This window comes from Crotalus tigris, unplaced genomic scaffold (genome assembly GCF_016545835.1).
Source record: "Crotalus tigris isolate CLP2741 ecotype Arizona unplaced genomic scaffold, ASM1654583v1 scf7180000017585.4430047, whole genome shotgun sequence".
Lineage (NCBI taxonomy): Eukaryota > Metazoa > Chordata > Lepidosauria > Squamata > Viperidae > Crotalus > Crotalus tigris.
In genome coordinates, this window is record NW_024096493.1 from 2153980 (window position 1) to 2174694 (window position 20715).

At 32.3% G+C, this 20715-nt stretch overlaps 1 protein-coding gene across 2 annotated transcripts in view; it reads right to left on the reverse strand.

Moving 5' to 3' along the window:
- Nucleotides 1-20715, reverse strand: part of VPS13A (vacuolar protein sorting 13 homolog A) — a 107734-nt gene that overhangs the window by 19247 nt on the left and 67772 nt on the right. For both annotated transcript variants that reach the window (XM_039361219.1, XM_039361227.1), the window contains 18 exons: nt 20207-20367; nt 19787-19890; nt 17451-17748; nt 14537-14932; nt 13457-13561; nt 12391-12537; nt 11567-11695; nt 10494-10627; nt 9857-9986; nt 7576-7808; nt 6926-7079; nt 5350-5496; nt 4603-4684; nt 3771-3840; nt 3260-3368; nt 2969-3082; nt 1925-2070; nt 1750-1831 (listed from right to left, as the gene is read on the reverse strand). In XM_039361219.1, coding sequence (XP_039217153.1) covers nt 1750-1831; nt 1925-2070; nt 2969-3082; nt 3260-3368; nt 3771-3840; nt 4603-4684; nt 5350-5496; nt 6926-7079; nt 7576-7808; nt 9857-9986; nt 10494-10627; nt 11567-11695; nt 12391-12537; nt 13457-13561; nt 14537-14932; nt 17451-17748; nt 19787-19890; nt 20207-20367 — 2741 coding nt within the window. The remainder of the gene's footprint in view (nt 1-1749; nt 1832-1924; nt 2071-2968; nt 3083-3259; nt 3369-3770; nt 3841-4602; nt 4685-5349; nt 5497-6925; nt 7080-7575; nt 7809-9856; nt 9987-10493; nt 10628-11566; nt 11696-12390; nt 12538-13456; nt 13562-14536; nt 14933-17450; nt 17749-19786; nt 19891-20206; nt 20368-20715) is intronic.

Below are 20715 nucleotides of genomic sequence, written 5' to 3' on the forward strand. Positions count from 1 at the left end.
CAGCAGATCTTTCATCATGAGAAGGAAAAAATGTGTGCTATTTACTGATACATAGTGGATTTTTAGGAGAGTATGTTGCCTTCTATTACCCCCTAGCGGTCTGCTGAGAATATGTCTTCATTTTGTATAATAATCTGCTGTTTAGTCAGTAGAATGTGGAGCTTGCAAAATCCTGAACATGGAAGCAGAGTATTTGACTGTGCACAGGTTTCTTAAATCCTAGAGCTTCTTCTTTGGTTTTGTGGGATGACTACTATCTGAAATGCATCATTTTCTATTTTCAGCTCATACTGAACTTGGACTTTCCAGCAACAATTCTAGCTTAGGTTATTCCAAAATCTAATTAAAGTCCAGTTAAGATTTAGAGACTATTGTGTAAAACTTGTTTCTCACATACATACACAAACACACATAAATGCACAAACATCCAAAATATTTATAATTTTTTCTTATTGTTGTATTATTTTTACAGGTGGTCCCTGACTTACAAGCAGTCGCTTAATTGCAGTTTGAAGTTACAAGAAACTCAGACAAAATTACTTATCACCTGTCCTTGAAATTACAATTGCTGCACCACCAACATGATCACATTGCAGCCACTTTGGATTTTCCCTTCCGGGAAGACGAGGGCACCAGGGTGTGCACGCGTGTTGGGGAATATGGAGAAATGAAGACATTGGAGATGCAAGCTTCTTTTCTCCACCCCAGCACTGGAGTGCTTACACAGACACACACAGAAGAATATGTGGAGAGAATAAACTTGCATCCTGAAGATCTGAGTTTTTTTCCAGTCTTTCTTCTGTTCAGAAACATTGTGTTTGCTAGTTTTCCAGTCAGAAAGCTAGTGAACACAATGCTTTTGAACAGCAGAAAGGCTCTCGCTAGCTTTTCTTCCTTCAGAAACATTGTGAGAGCTCGCGATTATTCAGCCTCTTCCTACCATTCAGAAGGATCGCATTTGCTCATTTTCTGGCTAGAAAGTTAGCAAACACAATGTTTCTGTAAAAAGGCTTTTACCCTTTCAAAACACTGCATTTGCTAGCATTTGTAGATGGGAGGTGAATCACCATACTGAGCTAGAAGAGAAAGGGAGCTTAGATCTTTGGATCTCAACTTCCTTTCTCCAGCCCAGCACAGTAGTTCCCTTTTGCACACTGAGGAAGGGGAATTGGTGCACTGGGCTGGAGAAAGAAAACTTGGGACGCCAAAGACCCAAGCTTACTTTTTCTGGCTAGCATGGCAGCTCCTTTCTACATATGCATGGGAGAGAAAGGCTTGTGGTCGGCTGGAGAAACAAAGCTTGGATCTTTAGGATTGGAACTTCATTTCTACTGACCAGGGCAGGAATTCCCTACTGCTATTTCCACAGACAGCTCTTTTGTTCTGTCAATGATCAATGATCCATGCAATCGTAACAGGGTCAGAACTGCAGTCTTAGAGCAAGTAGTCATGTAGGCACCTCACTTAATGACCGCAATACTTAAGACCTTAGAGCAAGTAGTCGTGTAGACACCTCACTTAATGACTGCAATTCTTAAGACCAAAATTCTAGATATGATTGAGATAAGTCAAGGCACATCTGCATTTTTGTTATTCTTTCTTTTTTATTTTATTAAAAAAAAAGGGGGGGGGAAGACAACTGGACCTTTGACAGATACATTTTTGCTTCTCCCGAGCTAATCAGTGTAGCATTTCAGCTACATGGGAAAAAAATGGTCATATGGTTAATTCACATTGGCTTATACTAACCTGCTTTGAATAATGCATGATAACTGCCCATTGCAATTGTTGGGTAGTACAGAAGTGATAGTTCAGTTCAAAGAAAGCCAACCTAAAACAGGCAAATTACAGACAAAAATGAAAAATAAAATAAAATATAAGTACTATTCTAATTAAAATCATTGTATTAATGTAGTCCACATACTTAAGAACAACATCCTGCACATCTGTGAGTGTGGCCCCAATGCTCTTTAACAAGAGGTTTATGGACTGAACCGGAATCAGGTCCTTGTGTTTCTCGTTCTTGTTGCTCTCTTCTCCACCAGTACTGAGTGAAAAGCTTAAATGCAGCTGAAAGGAAAAAGCAATAAAAGAATGGGAAGACTCTTAAAGCATTGAATAATATTCCAATTCTTGAAAATTTTCTATTGTTGTTGCTGTAAGAATTATTAATAATTTGTCAGTAGTTATAGCCATATTGCCTTGTACAATCCATACCAGTGTTACAGCTAACCATCTATTTTGTTCTGTCAGCTGCTTTTGGAAAATCAAATTTTGCTATCATCTGCATTGTTCTGCAATATAGGTATTCTTGTTTAGCAAGTGCCTAATTTAGAGACTGTTTGCAGTGACAACTATGATGAAAAAGTAACTTTATAACCAATCATTTCATTTACAACCTTTGCAAGTATGCAAGGCAAAGCCGAAGTAAGATTGTATGTATAGTCACAGTTTCACTTAGTGATTGCTTTGCTTAATGTCCAGGTTGCTGGTAGCAATAGGAGTCACTAAATGAAGACTACCTGTATAAACATTTGGGGTTCTGGCCATCCTTTAAAAATGCAATTACAATTAATATACTTTTCCAATAAAACCCAACAATCCTTAATTGTTGGATGTGGCTTCCCCCCCCCCAATATTTTTGTAATTTTTTTAATGTGAAAAATGATTGACGCCACTCAATTTTGTTGGTTATTATCTGTTGAAAAGTATTCATTGTGTTATGCTGCATCATTCTGTTTCTGTTGATAATTATATTTTTGTTTTCATATTTGGAACCTGTAGGTCTTAGTAAAACTAGTCCTGCTGCTTTTTCCCCAAAGAGTATTGGAGCTTACTAAAATGGCAGAATTTTTATAGAAATATCCAGATAGATCTATGAGGAGCATAAATACAGACAGACTTTCATTCTTACTTAATTCTCATTGCTAGCTCTATTTAAACAAGCAAATGTTACATGGATGGCTACCTTGATTGGAGAGATATGAAAATATTCATATAAACTGATTTGTGATGTGTCAGTTGATACTGCATTCTTTAATTCTTCCTGCGCAAATTCTACATCTTTTTTGAAGAGTTCAACCTGCGAAAAAATTGACAATAGGTAATAAGTCTTAAAACTTTGTAGACTATATATATATATATATAAAACATATTAATTGATATGTAGTAGTATTCAGTTGATTTAAAAAAGAAAAGACTGAATTATGTTATGATTTTGTGTTGCATTATTTTAAACCTCTCCTATAGGAGTTCATACCTCTTGGTCTTTGGGCAGTTCGTCAACAAGTATAAAGAAATCAGACACTGCATAAAGGAAACCAAGATCTACTCGGAGATCCATCTCTTGAATTAAAACTTTAAAATACCTGCAAATATATTTAAACCATTAAACTGTAGAAATATCTAACTATTAGCTATGCAACTGTTTCAACATCAAGAATGAAAGAAAAAGCTTCAGAGGATACATAAGCAAACAATTCATATAATAGTATTATATGTGTTTATGTTTAACATTTATAAAATTAATACTAAAAAAGCAAACACGTTCTAGTACTTTTTACTCTAATCATGTTTACACAAAAGAAAAAATCAGTGATTACAATATAATTTATTTACAATTTATTTACAACTAAATAAGTTTCCCATTCCAAAACCAAAAGACTGCAGTGCAATCCTATACATGTTCAGTCAGGAATAAATTCCAATAATTTCAAATGGAGTAAGTTACAATTGCATTGCCAAGTTAGGACTAGAAAAAGCATACTTACTTAATGCGCGATATTTGAGAATGTCCTGCAGTTCTCATCACAATACTGACATCAGTAAATGGCTTGGGTTCTATAAAAATTCCAAACATACTCTCATGGAGGATATAATTTATTTTAATATGCAAAAGGTAGCATATATAATGGATATAATTTGCAAAAGATGCAATGAATGAGTTGAGTAAACCAAGGAACCAAGTTATTACAAAACACAACACACACACACATACACACACACACACATAGCATATAGTATGCGAGAGCAAATGAAGCAACATTTACTAACATTCACAAACATTTTAAATTCTAAATCCTAGCACGTGCATGCTTAAGATAATTTAGTGACAGCAATGATTAATAATTTTAAGATTTCAATGACATTAGCTAAACATTCTTAAATTAAAAGAATTGCAATGTGTAAATTATGTAGTTCCAGGCTCACTGTATATTTGTCAAGTCAGAGCAATTTGAGCTAATCGGTTTGATGAAAATGCAAGTGAAAGAAACATTCTCTCCAGATTACTTCCATTCCACAGAAATCATTTTTCCCCTTAAAATCAAATATTTGGTTACCCATATTTATTGAAAAGCACTTCATCCAAGTGAAAAAGGGCAAGTATTTCTATAATGCTTTCACTGAAAAGTTATATATGTTTAGCCTCTAAAAAATGTAGGAATAAATATATAAATGCATTAACAAAATCTAGTGAATTCATCTTATTTTACTCTTTTATATTGTGAAAGGGCTTTTTATTCATATATTTTAATTTATTTTTCCTTAAGTTATTACAGAAGCAAGAAAAGGATAATAATGTATTAAACTATGTTAACAAACCTGAATCCAACGAGATGGACTTGGGAGGTTTAATGGGATAGAACACAAAAGGAAATATGGCTCCAGGAATCTGATTTTGTATCTGATTGGAACAATTACAGGACAAAACACTCCAGGTTAGAAATGTTTTCATTTTATATAAATTGCAATGTCCTAGTTTATAATTATGCTAGCTTCATAAATTTGAAATTCAGAATTCCCCAAACAAAAGTCTTAATATATAGAAGTCAGCAGCTAACCATCTCATTGGTTTGTCTATCAAAATAAAACTTCATTTTAAAATTTGAATTTTCATACATTATTTAAGTACAGCCTAATGCTGATATTTTAAAAACAAATATGTCAGGGAATTGCACAGCAGCTGTCCAAATGAAGTCAGGGACACTGACACAAACTTGTAGTTTATATAAATAAATATATTTAACATTTATATTTACAGCAGACAAGATAGTCAGGAACATCATGATGTAAATCAAACAGCATACAGAGCACACAGAAGGAGGTGAAAAAGGGAAACTCCCTCTTTACACCCACAGCAACCAATGATAGCTTAGATTGCCTCATGAATAAGCCAGCACTCTCCAATCAACTACAACTATGTGCTCTGGCCCATTGTACACTTTACTGTTCCAGCTACTAAATTTAATATCCTAACAAAATAACAGGAAATAGTGTTTAAAACTATACGTATATTAGATGATTTTCCACTATCTGTTTTTCACTATGAATGTGGGAAATCTGATATACCTGTATTCTATAGATTTGAACTCTGAAAGAAGCCTGATGTTCAGATGTACTATATTGTACTTTTAAAGCTGGCAAAAAGCTTCTTCTCACAGGAAATTCATATGGCTGCAATATTTTCATGTCATTACCAGTAGGAGTCAAGCAGACCTGTTATAAAACAAAATCCAAATTTTAATTATTTTTTTTAAATTATTCAAATCAAAGTCATAGCATAACTCAAATTAAGCACTTTTAAATTCATATATTTCTAAGTGATGTTTCATATACTTAGCTTTTCAACTGTACACAATTGTAATGACAATGTTTTAATCTTTTATCCAGATATGCTAACCACTTTGTTTTAGAATTAACAACTAAACCTTCTTTAGGGTTACTCAGAAGTAATTGCAATTCAATTCAATGGGATCTCATCTTTACCAGTAACAGTATTCTAAAACAAAGCAGACTGCACTGAGACATAAACATTTTTGGCTACAATCCTGCGTCACTCAAATTTAGTTACTGAATTTAGCAATGCTACTTCCATACAATCTTACCAAACAGATAATGAAAATTTGGGCAAGTGACCAATGGGTGGAATAAGTATGTTCATGTTTAGCTCTGTTCATGGGGGCCACATGTACTGTATAATGTTTCATATAATAATCAAGTTGTTGTCACTGCTAACCAAATGGAACGAGATAGCAATGAGGACATTGAGTTTGTATGAGTTACAAAATTCAACTGAAACTCAGGATAATGTTGAATGATTACTTATGTACTGATTTACTTATTTACATAAGGGCTATTTTTGTTGCTTATCATATGGACACTTCCAATCCAAAGAAGAATTATTTAAAGACCTTTATGATTGTAAATGTTTGAGGAAATGTATAAATTTGGAGAATCATAAAATAAATAAAGTTGAATGGAGGAAGCTGCTATGATAAAATGCTTAGTCTGGGAGTTCATAATTAGCTAGATTAGAACACACACATATACACACACACACACAGATGCCCAACGGCAACATATTAAAATAATTAAATTAAATGTTTTAATGAATTAAAACAAAATAGTTATTGATCAAAATATTTATAACCCACACTATCTCAGGAGATTCCAATATAGGATTTGATAATTAAAAACATCCAAGAAACAACAAAAACTATTCATTCCTGGACTTAGAGAACAATGAAAAACTACCTAAGGAAAATAAAGGGCTAATGCACGCTCTTTGGGAAAAACAAAAAAATTTTGGAGGATACAGAAAAGTTTATGGCCCTTTCAGTTTGCATAAAGTTACAGGAACATTTCCCTCCATAAACTTTTGTCTGCTTCCAGAATGTTCTGAACATTGTTCTAAGACCAGAAAGGAAAACTACAATAGATGAAGATAAGGGATTTCATCATCTTTCTGAGGCAGCAAGAAACAGTTATATTCTATAACTTTATTAAATGAAACTTACCAAGCCTCTGCTATGGAACAAATGACATGTATGACATAACATTAGCAGGAGAGACAAAGGCAAAAATGTGTACAAATGCTGGTATAAACACAAACAAAAAAATCTTTAAAAAAAAACTTCAATGTTACCGGAATATTATCATCAAGTTCCACTACTTTATTTTCTGTAGGTGAGTTATCACAGTATTCAATAAACTCTTTCTCCAGCTTGTCAGTTTGCTTCACGCTTAGTGGCTTCCATCTTGACTTTTTCTTAGGTTTTGTCTCCCAAATTACATCAGAGCTTGCAAGTAAATAAAAAAAAATATTTATCAAATTGTAAAACTGTGATAAGCAATAAAACTGCATTAAACCTTTGAGATTTACTAATTTGAAAAAAGTCTTCAATTCCAAAAGTACTTCATATTTTAAAAAAGTTTGCATTAAAACTTTTTGGAAATATAAATTATTCTATAACTGAGCTGGTACCTGTAATTGTGCCAATAAATTATCATTACTTGCCCATAACAAATTTAAAAGCAGCATATGATGGCAAAGTTAAATTGTTTGTGCATAGTTTATTCAGATAAAAGATAAAAATCTGCAACCCTTTCAACATGTACAAAGGGATTCTAGGTTACAATTGGACTCACGATAGTTCCTATATATTACTCTCACTTCTAGAGTTACAGAACCTAAATTACAACATCTAATATAATTTACTATATAATTACTAATATTAAGATTTTAAATTTTATTTTTTTCAAATATAAATGGTAAATTGAATATATTAGTGTTACCTCGTGATTCCAATGTAAGCTATTTCCTGCTTTAAATAGTTATTTACTAAAGAAATTCCAACATCTTGCAATGATACAATTATTTCTTGTTCTGCTAATTCCACTTTTTCACTTTCATATGTCATTTTGAAAACCTTTTCATCTTCAGTGAACAAGATTATACGCTGCAAACCTTCAAAAAATGAAACTATAAAAATGTGCTTGGCTCCCACTTGAAATGGTGTCATCAGGTCCTAAAATAATGAGATAAATATTAATTATCAAATATTCTTCAAAACTCAGAAAATTTTTATTTCCAATTTTGCTAACGTACAAAACTCCAACTGGACCATGTTTAAAGGTATATGTATATGGTGTATTCCTGCAGCAGGCAGGGAATATAGCACTTCAGGATCTCCAACTTCAAAATGATTATAAAGAAGCTAGTTAGCTAATTCACAGGTTTAAAATGTTGTTTTAAAATTGCTGAAATATTTTAAATGTCAATTGTTTTATATACCGTAAATGCCGGCGTATAAGACGACTTCCGCGAGCACTGAAATCGGCGCCAAAGACGGGGGTCGTCTTATATGCCGAGTCGTCTTATACGCCGGAAATACTGGTAGTTTCCGGCGTATAAGACGATGTTCTAGGAATGCGGCCCGGCTATAAAGACGGGGGTCGTCTTATACGCCGGGTCACCTAATACGCCGGCATATACGGTACTGTTTGTTATATGCTACTTTCATGAGTTCTATGGAAATCTGGTATATGTATATTCATGTACATATGTATGGAAGTGCATATACCGGCACACACATATGCACAAACAACATATATACATAAAATAATGACAGTCTTGTGGTTATCAGGAGTGAAGCAGATCAGTAAAAATATGCTGACTTTTCCATTCTTAAATAACCAGAGCCCAAACAAATTCAGGATAATCCAAGAACAGTTTATTCTGGACCTAAGGCATTCTGAGAATGCTAGTTTATAAGAAAGCCTAAGAGGAGATTAATTAAATTAAACTAAAATGAAGGGATTTACATAAGATTCTCACAGCTTAAAATAAACTAATCTCTTAATAGGGGGTAGACATTTATTTCTTCACTGAAGTTACAAAGAATTAAATTGTAATAACAATATGTAGTGCAACTTATTAACAATGTAGATTTATTATTATTATTACACTTTTTAAAGCTTCCAGAGGTTAATCTTATGGGGTATGATTGCAATTAATAAATACACTCATTATGAGTATATCATTCTACTATTTAAAGTTTTATACACACGTACAGTATGAACTATATCACAAAGTATATGTGATGCACTCTAATTTATATTCCATGAGCCAAAGAATTATGAAAGAAAACTATCAGCAAACTGACAAATTTACAGCATCAAAACAAATGATATTATAAAAATATTCTGCTCCAAACAGAGTGGGTTTTGGGATACTGTATGTAGGAGGTTATAAATGTCAGAATAAACTAACATGGTTTAATCATTAAATTATAAATATACTTCTGATATATCAGAAAATGTATACTGCATGTATATTAGACTTTATAGCAATTTAGAATTAATTTCACCAAGATGCTTGGAGATAAATAATAGCACCTCTCTATAATTTTTACATAATCACCTAAAGATAAGTCCTATGTTTGTTGTTTTCAGAATCAACTCCAATGCTTTCCACAATCTTAATATATACACCAAAGTTTGATCTATCTCACAGCATGCTATGCTGTGTGTGTTTGATTACAAAGTTTTTCCAACATAACCAAATGCAAAGTCTATATTCAGTGTTATTCAGGAGTTATTTTAAGTATATGTTCTCAAAGCAAGACTTAAATGTTGCCAGTGCTTATTAGAAAAGCCTTCATTCTGAATGCTCTGGAGACATAATTACAGATGATTTAATCAACTAAAGAACAGTATCAGTATTAACTAGTGTCTGTGTTGTCCAAAACAAGTATGGACAATGATATAAATTAGATACTCTTATCCAGATAAAGCTACAAAAAAAATCATCAAAGTAGATAAGGCCTCATAGCTATCATCTATTAGCTAAAGACTTGTGTAAACTTACTAACAGATTAATTTTACTTTATTTTAGGATCACAACACATTGCTCAATTTATTGGATCCTAGATTTCTATTATCCTTCTCTTCCCACCCATTTCCTGCAATTTGCTGCTAACTGTATTGATCCCAACTGTATTCTAAACATCATCTCCTATAAAAACTAAATGTTTTGATTGCTAAGCATTATACTGATTTGAAACATTATACATACATCTTTCTGAGTTATTTCTTCACTGTTCTTTCCACATTTCCATTTCAGTTTTCTAGAACCTACAGGATCTGCCCATGTATACAGTACTGCTTTATTTGGTTCTAAAATTTCTTCCATTGAAATGAGAGAACTGCAAACAAGAATAGGAAAATCTAGGTTTCAATGCAAAATACACCCTCACCAAATTTCTTATTATCTTTCTTCCAAAGCAATTATTTTCCAATGTTATTAAATTTCTGTCAATTAACTCTGAAAACTCAATTTAAACGTTCCCATGTTACACTGTTCAATTTGAGTTTTTAAAATTAAAAGATAAAAGCTTATTAATATATAGGTAGACTTAACAGATTCATTTCTCAAATATTTATATTTCACTGTAACTCTGCTGCTTCATATTGTATGTAGAAAAAGTGACAGGTTTATGGTAGATTGCAGAGTTTGTTTTATTTAAAAAACTATTCTTTCATTTTTGTTCAAACAATAATAACCAGTAAACAGAACAGACTAATTTATCAATTGTGTTAGATGCACTATTAAAAAGTATATGGTTAAATACATGATCACTATTTATTCATACAGCACTAGATTTTATGCTGCTTACCTTTAACAGTATACAAATAAAACATTGCATACATACCTTTGTCCATATTCGATTACTTCTTCTTTGGTGTGATTAATTATAAGGAATGGGGCTGCACCATCATGGTAATTAGAGAATATAATTGTTGTTGAATGTTCAGCTAGAGTAATATCCACAATAATGCCACCAAGCTACCAGATATGCAAAGATAAAATGGTACATAATATGCATATTACATTGACAATTCGTTCACTTAATTCAAAGATCTCAATGTTTCTGATCCCAAATTAATAGCAAAATAGTGAAGTACTACTATTATTTTAAAACATGAAAATGGGTTCATGTTCTCCAACTCTTCCAAAATGCCAAAACCTGGCAACACATTTTAGTTCTATTCACTCCAACTATATAGACCAGGCAGGGAAGATGAAAAGTTTAGAAAAATGTATTCATCTCTGATCTTGCCATAAAAATAATTGTATTAATTGAGGACATTCAAGTATTCAAGTATTCATCTCTGATCTTGCCATAAAAATAATTGTATTAATTGAGGACATTCAAGTGATGATGGTAGGTTTTAAAAATGTAAAGATACTCACACACTTTAACATGGTTTTAAATTAAACAAATAAGCTTATGAGATCGTATCAAATAAGAACGGAAGAATATTTGGAGAACAGTGTGACTTTATAAAATTTAAATAAAAAAACCTCAATATTATACTAAACTTTATGGCAAACACACCAGGTTATCTTTAAAGTCTTAAAAAAGTAAGGGAAAAGGAACTCATTGAGTTAGCTTGGAACTTCTTATGGAACAGTTGGGCAGCCAAAGAACATATATTGCCTTCAGCACCTCTGGACTACACACTTAAAACTGACATCAATATCATCAAATTTTAGCCACAGAAATGTGGCCAGATGGTATGGACAAGCATAGAAAGAGGGAGCAGTTTGACTCTTTTGACATTCCTACTCCCAACTTAAAATACTCCATCCAAAACTTTCAAAAAGCAGAAAATTATCAGCTCTACCTACTAAAATTGTGGCATCATCAGCCTACTATTTATCTGTTTAAAATGCAGGCAAACTCATTCTTTTCTCATTTAAAATTTATCTCTAAATACTTGCCTTGTTATCTAAGTGAAGTAGTAAGCAATTTTCTTGTTTATCAAGTCTTATAACTTTGGGTGGAATGTAAGAATCTTTTACTCTAACCTGCAACTTGCTGTCATTATTCTCAGGCCAAAATGGAATACACTGAAATAAGAATGAAATGCATTTATAAAAAAAATATCATAGAATGATAGCTATCAAAAAACAATATTTCTTCTTTACTTGAATATAAATATATACAGTATACAAAATCTTGAAAGCCAATGGCTAAATATCACTGAATGCTAGAATACAGCCCAATAAAAATGTTAATAATTTTTTTAAAAATTACTTTTAGAAATTTGTATGTGTGACAATATTTCACATGCTTCAATTTATAATAATAAATAGAATTCTAACTGCAGTTTTTAGTAAATGGTAGCATAAAACTAGAATTTAACTAAAATAATAGTACTACGTTGTTGAGTATGCTAATTGGGAAAGTTCAGGTTATATGCAAAATTTCACTGTTTTAATTTAAATTGGTGTAATTAACTTTGGGCAGTTTGTATTTTTTTAGTCACAGTTATTATAAGAATGCCAATTTTCATGCATTTTTTAAAACTTTTATCCAAAATCAGGACATTTTGAGGCAATAATCAATGAATCAAATATTACACAATTTTTAAAAGTGTAGAAAAAATGCATATAATGGTATTGTAGCATTTGTTTCGAATCAGCACTTTAAAAATAGGACATTTTTGAATAAAAGCTAAAGGATGCAAAGAAACAATTTGCATAAATGTGAAGGTCAATTTTTTTACAATAGATATAAAAACTTAAAGATTTAAAAAACTTACTTGTTGGAAAAGAATTGGTACCCAATTTTCATTGCCTTCTTCAGCTACTTCTAAAGCATGTGTACTTCTATTTGTGATCATTGAAAAAGGTGTGAAAGTCACTATTCTAGTGATATTAAAGCTGCTATTATGTATAGTGACACCAACCTAGAAAATACAAAATTCTTTAATATAAATCACTCTCATTATTGATAACAATGTCCTTATTTTTTTCCTAAATAAGTTAATATTTCTGCAAGAAAGGATATAATTCACTCTGTAGTGAATGAATGAGAACCAAATAAATTCTGCAAAGAATACACGTGATGAATTATTTTGCTTCCAAAGACATATTATACCTATAGTATATATCAGTTAACAAGTTTAGCATTATTTAGTATAGACTGACAATAGCTTTTTCCAAATTCAGGGACATTTTGTCCAGGTTCCACCCTATTTGTAGATTGTATGAATTAAATTTGTTATCTTCAGCATCTAAAATATGTAAAATACTAAGCATATAAAATATTAAACTGTGATGCTTACCATTAGCATTCAGGTTGATTTAAATTTTCCCCGCAGAGTAGCAGGATAGACATCTGCAATACATTTGCTGATAACATATCTAAAAGCTATTGCTTATGGCATTAAAATTTGTGACCAGGTTTAGTCTAAGAGGTAAGTGAATTGTGAACTTGTCCTAGGCAATGAAATGAAGCAAGTACTAAGCCATCTAGTAATTTTAACTGTATAAACTGCAATGGCTTAAGAGTTACAGGACTAATTCTCTACAATCTGTTTTCAAAGTATTCTACAATTATTTGGATAGTAATTAAAGCATTAATTTCTATCAATCAGCTTTACAGGATTTTTTTAAAATTTCCAATCTGAAGCTGTTTGTTCAAGATTTTGAAATATTGAAGAAAACTGACATGAAATGCAGGAGATGGGGTGGTTTGAATAGGGCTAAACACTAAAATGCTCTGGAAACTTATTTGGAAGTCAACCTTGTTAAATGAAATAGAATTTTCTTTAAAGTAAACATACAAAAATATGGCTGCAAGAAAAATACAATATAACAACTTACCTGATATTCCTTTTTGTGGCTCTTACATTTTACAAAGCCATGACTTCCAACTGTATCCAGGGAAAAATGATCAGACAGTTCACTGTCTGTCACCATGAGCTGAACCTATAAGGAGGAAACTTATTATTCAATCTTTATTATGAACAGAATTAAAGAAAAGAAAAACATAAAAATGGTTAATATTCTTAGTTAAATGAAACCTGTAAAATATTACTATTTTGAAGTGCTTCATTTGCACATTTTAGTTAACTTACCATGCATTCTTTAAGCATATTCCAGTTCATTTGCTAATTATAACAACACTCAAAACTTTTGGGTTGATAAACACTCTCAAATGTTCAAGAGGGGGAATTGTTCCTTTGTCTCCTTTCTTATACTTCAGTAGAGCAGCCCACCTGTGCTAGCAAAGGAGGCATGCTGTGGGACCTGTCAGTCAAGGAACTTTGACTGGAGGGGTCCAGGACAAGGGCCTTCTTTACTATGGCTCCTACCCTTTGAAACATCTTACCCCCCTGAGGAGAGATCAGCTCCCACCCTTCTGACCTTCCATAAGGGTCTAAATATCTAGCAATCCCAGCTCCTTTCTGAGCATCCTGCTCCATCCCCATCTTTTAACTATAATTTTATCTTTGATTATAACCCATTTTGACTCATTTTGAAATGAGATGGATGGCAAATAAATTTGATAGATAAATAAATAAGTAAATAAATAAACTTTAGGCTCCCTGAAAACTTCCTCTTTTGGCCTTTTAAAAAAAGCAATAATGTATATGACACCTATTTTATAGAATAAGAGTTCAAGGAAAGTTTCAAAGTTACAAAACATATAATGCAGAATTAACTGTTTTCCCCTTAAAGTATTATAGAATAGGAATAATATTCCTTACTTATTGATACTCTTAAAAGCCATATTTTTTCAATGCCATGTTAAAAACACCTCTTCCTGTGTCCTAAATATAACAATGTATTAAAATATCATTATCATTAATACTGATTTGTAGCATTTTTTATAATAATAAGTTTCAAAGTATTGAAAAACTAAATATGATAAGCTTGATTTTATAAGACTAAAATTAATACCTTGTTATCATGGTAGAAGTGTTTAGGCTGATAAGAAAAAAGAAGTGGCAACTTGTAGTCAGGTGGATGTTTGCGGTGAATACCATCGGCTTTATACTGCAACATTCGACCCGTCTTGTTGACCATCCAATAGGGACTGTGAATTGCTATAATCACTTGTCCTATAGCATATGTCACAAGGATAGCTATATCCAAATCTGTCCTATCCAGGTCACTAATGCATGAAAATGTGATGAAACTAATTTCTTGCTGATTTGACTGGATGCAGTACTCAGTAGTCCAATCTTTATCAAGATAATTAAGTAAATGAAATTCCAACTTGCTCTGATCCAGTAATGCATTATGAATCTGAGCAGAACATCCAGCTTCTAGAGCACTGCGTGTGGCACTATATCCCTATGAAAGAAAAGTTTCAATACAGTTATAAAACATATAATCAATACACTAATTCATGTATATGAAAAGGGAATGAAATGGAAAGCTGTTTGCACTGAAATATGACATCTAAAGTAATTACCTTAGTATTTTATTGGGAGATTCTGGTAATAATTAATAATAAATATAGAATAAATGGTAAGTTAAAAGAAATTATATTATTGAAAAACACATATCTCTCCACTTATTATATGGATTTTTTTCTTTGATACTATGATTAATAACCCTATTCAGTTTGTTCTTATAAAACTTCTGAAATGTTTTGAATTAGTAACATTTGTATTTCAAAATTCTGTTTCAAATTTACTGATCTAACTGGAAAAGTTCTGTCCTTATTTTACCAGGATGATTCCAAAATGAACTTGTTTCCAGTAATATCAGAAATACATCAAGACACTTCCAGTGATGTCAAGCTAGCTCTTTTTGGATTCAAAAATAGCTCTTCTAAATGGAAAGCTTCAAGCTGAAAATATTTCAATTATATTCTCTATTCACCGCGCCTGAAGGCAGGACAAGAAGCAACGGATGGAAACTACTCAAGGAGAGAAGCAACTTAGAACTAAGGAGAAATTTCCTGACAGTTAGAACAATTAACCAGTGGAACAACCTGCCTCCAGAAGCGGTGAATGCTCCAACATTGGAAATTTTTAAGAAGAGACTGGACAGCCATTTGTCTGAAATGGTATAGGGTTTCCTGCCTCAGCGGGGGGTTGGACTAGATGATCTCCAAGGTCCCTTCCAGCTTTTATTATTATGGATCATCGCACAGTCAGCCAGATGTTCAGACTGGATTTGACATTTTGTCTACCTATCGAGTCCTTACCCAGGATCTGGGATAGGCAGATGTGGATGTTTGATGGTATTACAGATATTGTCGCAGGATGGAAGCAGTTCCTAGTAAGGCCGCCTTTTGCAATTGACTAATAGCGAATTTGTCAAGGCCAATGGTGTTCAAGTGGTGCTCCAGTTGTTTTGGGATTGCACCCAAGGAGCCTATTACTATTGGTACTACCCTTGCTTGCTTTTGCCACAGTCTTTCTATTTCTATTTGTAGGTCTTTGTATTTTGTTATCTTCTCCAGTTCTTTCTCTTCTATTCTGCTATCTCCAGGCACTGCCACGTCCACTATCCAGACTTTTTTGTCTTTCTTATCGACAATTGTTAAGTCTGGGGTGTTATGTTGCAGTGCTTGTCTGTTTGAATTCTGAAGTCCCAGAGCAGTTTAATTTTATCATTTTCTATGACTTTCTCTATTTTATGATCCCACCAGTTTTTGCTTACAAGCACAATGATATTTTTTGCAGATCTTCCAATACTTTGTCATGCCGCTGGTTGTAGTCAGTCTGCGCAATCTTCTTGCAACAGCTTACCAGGTGGTCCACTGTTTCTTCAGCTTTTTTGCATAGGCGGCACTTACTGTCTGTTGCCGTCTTCTCAATTTTGACTTTATATGCACTTGTCCTTAAGGCTTGGTCTTGTGCAGCCAGAATTAGTCCCTCGGTCTCTTTCTTCTATTATTATTACTATTATTATTATTATTATTATTATTATTATTATTATTATTATTATTATTATTATTGATCATCGCACAGTCAGCCAGATGTTCAGACTGGATTTGGCATTTTGTCTACCTATCGAGTCCTTACCCAGGACCTGGGATAGGCAGATGTGGATGTTTGATGGTATTACAGGTATCGTCGCAGGATGGAAGCATTATTATTATCATTCATCGCACAGTCAGCCAGATGTTCAGACTGGATTTGGCATTTTGTCTACCTATCGAGTCCTTACCCAGGACCTGGGATAGGCAGATGTGGATGTTTGATGGTATTACAGGTATCGTCGTAGGATGGAAGCAGTTCCTAATAAGGCCGCCTTTTGCAATTGACTAATAGCAAATTTGTCAATGCCAATGGTGTTCAAGTGGTGCTCCAGTTGTTTTGGGATTGCGCCCAAGGAGCCTATGACTATTGGTACTACCCTTGCTTGCTTTTGCCACAGTCTTTCTATTTATTATTATTATTATTATTATTATTATTATTATTATTATTATTATTATTAACTTTTGAAGGATTTGAAATAAATATTTAATTGGGTAGTATGTAGAATTCTTTAAAATCATATTCTGACTAAGCATTTACCTACTTGCATATTTATTATATCAGTGCAAAGATATAATTGCAATTAAGATACCAAAGATACCAAATATTTATCCTTGTGATCTAAAACAAATGCTCTTCAGATTACGTAGCAGGCCAGCTAATAATTACTTTACTAAGACTAACTGAAAAAATACTAGAAACTCAAGAGAATTTTCTATCGTATTTAGTGTGCACATGTGGCAGTGATTGAATTCTGGACACAGCCAAGCATATTTTGTGGGGTGTCAATGTTATTTATTCAGGGAAGCTGAGGATATATTCTAAATTATAAGATCCAAAGAAACAAAAAGGGAATTTAGAAAAAAAAACCACACTACCTCTAAAGAATAGGCAATCTGATATGGAAGTAGATTGCGGAGAATAACAGAAGACCACAAATGAACAACATATGGTAAATCCCACTGGTCATCTGTACATGTTGAAGTTATCAAAGTATCTTGCATTGGAACAATGTTGATAATAAGTGGGTGATTAGGTGATTTTAAAGATTGGCATTTCTTCTGTAGCAATTTGTCAAAATTCTTCACCATTTCATCAAAGCTAACACCTTCACTCGATTCATACTCTCCAGAAGTTTCACTGTCATCAATTACTGGTCGAAAAAACAGTAACGATCTGTGAATAAGGACAATAAATATTCTTATTTTCCTTTTCTATTAAGAATAGTCAAGATTTCTATCCAGATTCAGACAAATGAGACTAGAACAAAATATAATTAGAGAGCACAAAAATAATGAATAAGAAACTACATTCAAATATATTATAAATGTAACCATTTTGGATTATGGGTCTTTTGTGCCTTATTAAGTAACATCATTGCAACTTGGTTGACAGGTTACCTATCTTTCCGTTTTGTCTGCCTTCTGCAAGCTTAGATGATGGCCTATGGATAGATATGGTTTTCCAAGTCATCAATGCTTTCGGGGAGAATAGTTGTCATAAAATGGTAGAGATGATAGAATGGCTCAATAGGAATATGTTATTATTTTCTTGTGGTTGTAGATCATTAATTTACAATCTAAGAGAGATCTTCCAACCAGCAGGAAAAAATAAGAACACTCAGTGAGTAGCTTTTTTGGGGGGGGGGGGAGGGAATTAAGATTAGAAAAGAAAAACCATCTTAAATAATTTTGACTTACAAGCAAAGACTGTGATTAAGAAGGTAAGGATAATATAAAATTAAGAAGGTATGGATAATATAAGCCAACACCCCCACCCCTTGCTCCCTGCTCTCCACTAATCCATCTTTTTAGTTATCATATTGATGTATTTATTCTAGTTGTGTTCTTTTGACATTATTTTATTGTTCTATTATTTTGCTTCTATTCTGTTTATGTGTTTTATTTTTTGTCCTTTTTATTACCTATCTCATGGTGAGATAGGTCTATGACTGTATCTATGTCTTGGTGGACATACAAAAAGTTTAAAAAATGGATTCAAATATACACATTGCTACAGAGGATTTAAAATATTAATATTCAATAAAAGCCAGAACCTTTCCTTTTAGGACAGATTGACATAGTTAGAAAAGAGCGATAGAAGATTTTGTAAAAATAATGGATTATAATGCACAAAAGATGGAAAGATTTAGCACTACACACCGTGGAGGAATGGTTAGTAAATCTGACAGAACTTGCTGAGATAGCCAAACTGACTTCTTTAATTAGAGAAAGGCCATTATAGTATTGACATTCATCAATGACTGAAAACCCCTAATGGACTTTTTGTGTAAAAAAAAAAGAAAATGATTTTGTGACTTATGGTTTTAATGATTAGAAAGAATAGGTTAGAGAGGGAATTATGATGTAATCCTAGAGAAAAAGAGAGGTTTGATTATTACTGTCAAGAAGAAGATTAGAAGCTGTTTCTTTATATTACTTTTCATGTTTTCTGATTTTCTGTTTTTTCTCTTTCCTTTTTTGTCTTTTTTCTTTCTTTGCTTCCTTTCACATTTGCTACAGGTAACTATCAATTTACCATTCATTTGGCAACCTTTCAAAATTACAACAGCACTGAGAAAAGTGATTTAGGACCTGGTTTTTGAGAAGCAAAGTCAATGGAGGAAGCTAGAATTGCTTAATAACTGCATGATTCACTTAAAATTTGAAGTGATTCATTTAACAACCATGGCAATAAAGGCATCTCTCTCTCTCTCTCTCTCTCTCTCTCTCTCTCTCTCTCTGTATGTGTATATATGTATCTTACCAATATAAATTCTGATCCCAATTGTGATTGTAACTAACTAACTATCTATCTATCTATCTATCTATCTATCTATCTATCTATCTATCTATCTATCTATCTATCTATCTATCTATCTATTAATTTTTTTGTCTTCATCAATAAGTATTAGATTTTTGATGGAGTGATCATTTCCAAGGATTAATAAATAACTGGGAAATATTAAACAGCAATGTTAAAAAGGAAATAGTCCTGAGAGTATAAAGCCATTAATAATGATGCAAACAAAACATAGAATACAAGCTCAACGTTTAATGCAACTATATTACTTTACTAAAGAAAAAAATACCTAATAGTAATTTCTTGATTAATCACATTTAGAAACTAATTTACCAAGGGATGTTTACAAAATAAATATATGTACAAAATATGTACAAAACAAATAATAAAGTACGAAAAAGAAAATAATTACCTATAGGAAGTTAATGGTATACTAAATTCATTATCTGGTAGTGCTACTCCTAAGCATTTTCCATCTTCAAATATACTCAAAGGAATTGAAAAATGATTCTTTATCTATATAGAGAAATAAATAGTTTGTGTCAATTGACAAAAATAACTATGTCACAATATAATTTCATCTGCTAATTAAATCTCTACTCATCTGAAAAATACAATAAAATTTAACATTTAAGAATTTAGGAAGATGTGATATCCATTTTATAAATACCTTTATAAAATGTTTTATACTTGCTCTGATACACGTAGGAAATAAAACAATTATTTTCCCAAACCTAAGATTGTTTAGATGTATAAATAAAACAATCCCCAAATAATTAAAATACTTGAGAGATTCCCACTGATCAGTAAACTTTAAAAGAAAATATCTCACCTGAATTGGAGAACGTACAGTTACTATCTTGCTCCCATCAACTGTATCAATTTGACAGACAATAGATCTTACCACACCTGAATCATTATGTCTAACTCTGTACAAGCTCCGTCCCACTTTTGTTAATGGGATCTTGTCAGTAGTAGAATGATTCTGAGGAGCTAAAAAAATGAAGACAAAAACATTATCAAAAGTAAAGCCGACAGATCTCTGTGTGGCTATGAGACAGAGAGAGGGAGATATAAAAGTACCTAAGTTAATTGCAAATACATGTCTCAATAAAATGTTCTTTTGTTTGCATTCACTAATTTGAAGAAGTGCTATAATAAAAGGGGTTTTAGTTTAACTGGTTCTTCCTTTCCTAATTCATTCATGCAATTGTTTTCCTCTGCCAAATCAATTATTTTTCTTTCCCATAATCCAGATTGAGACATTGGAAGCTATTTTAGAAAAATATTAATTACAAGATCAATCACAGATATGTATAATATGTTTGATTCTGTTGTACA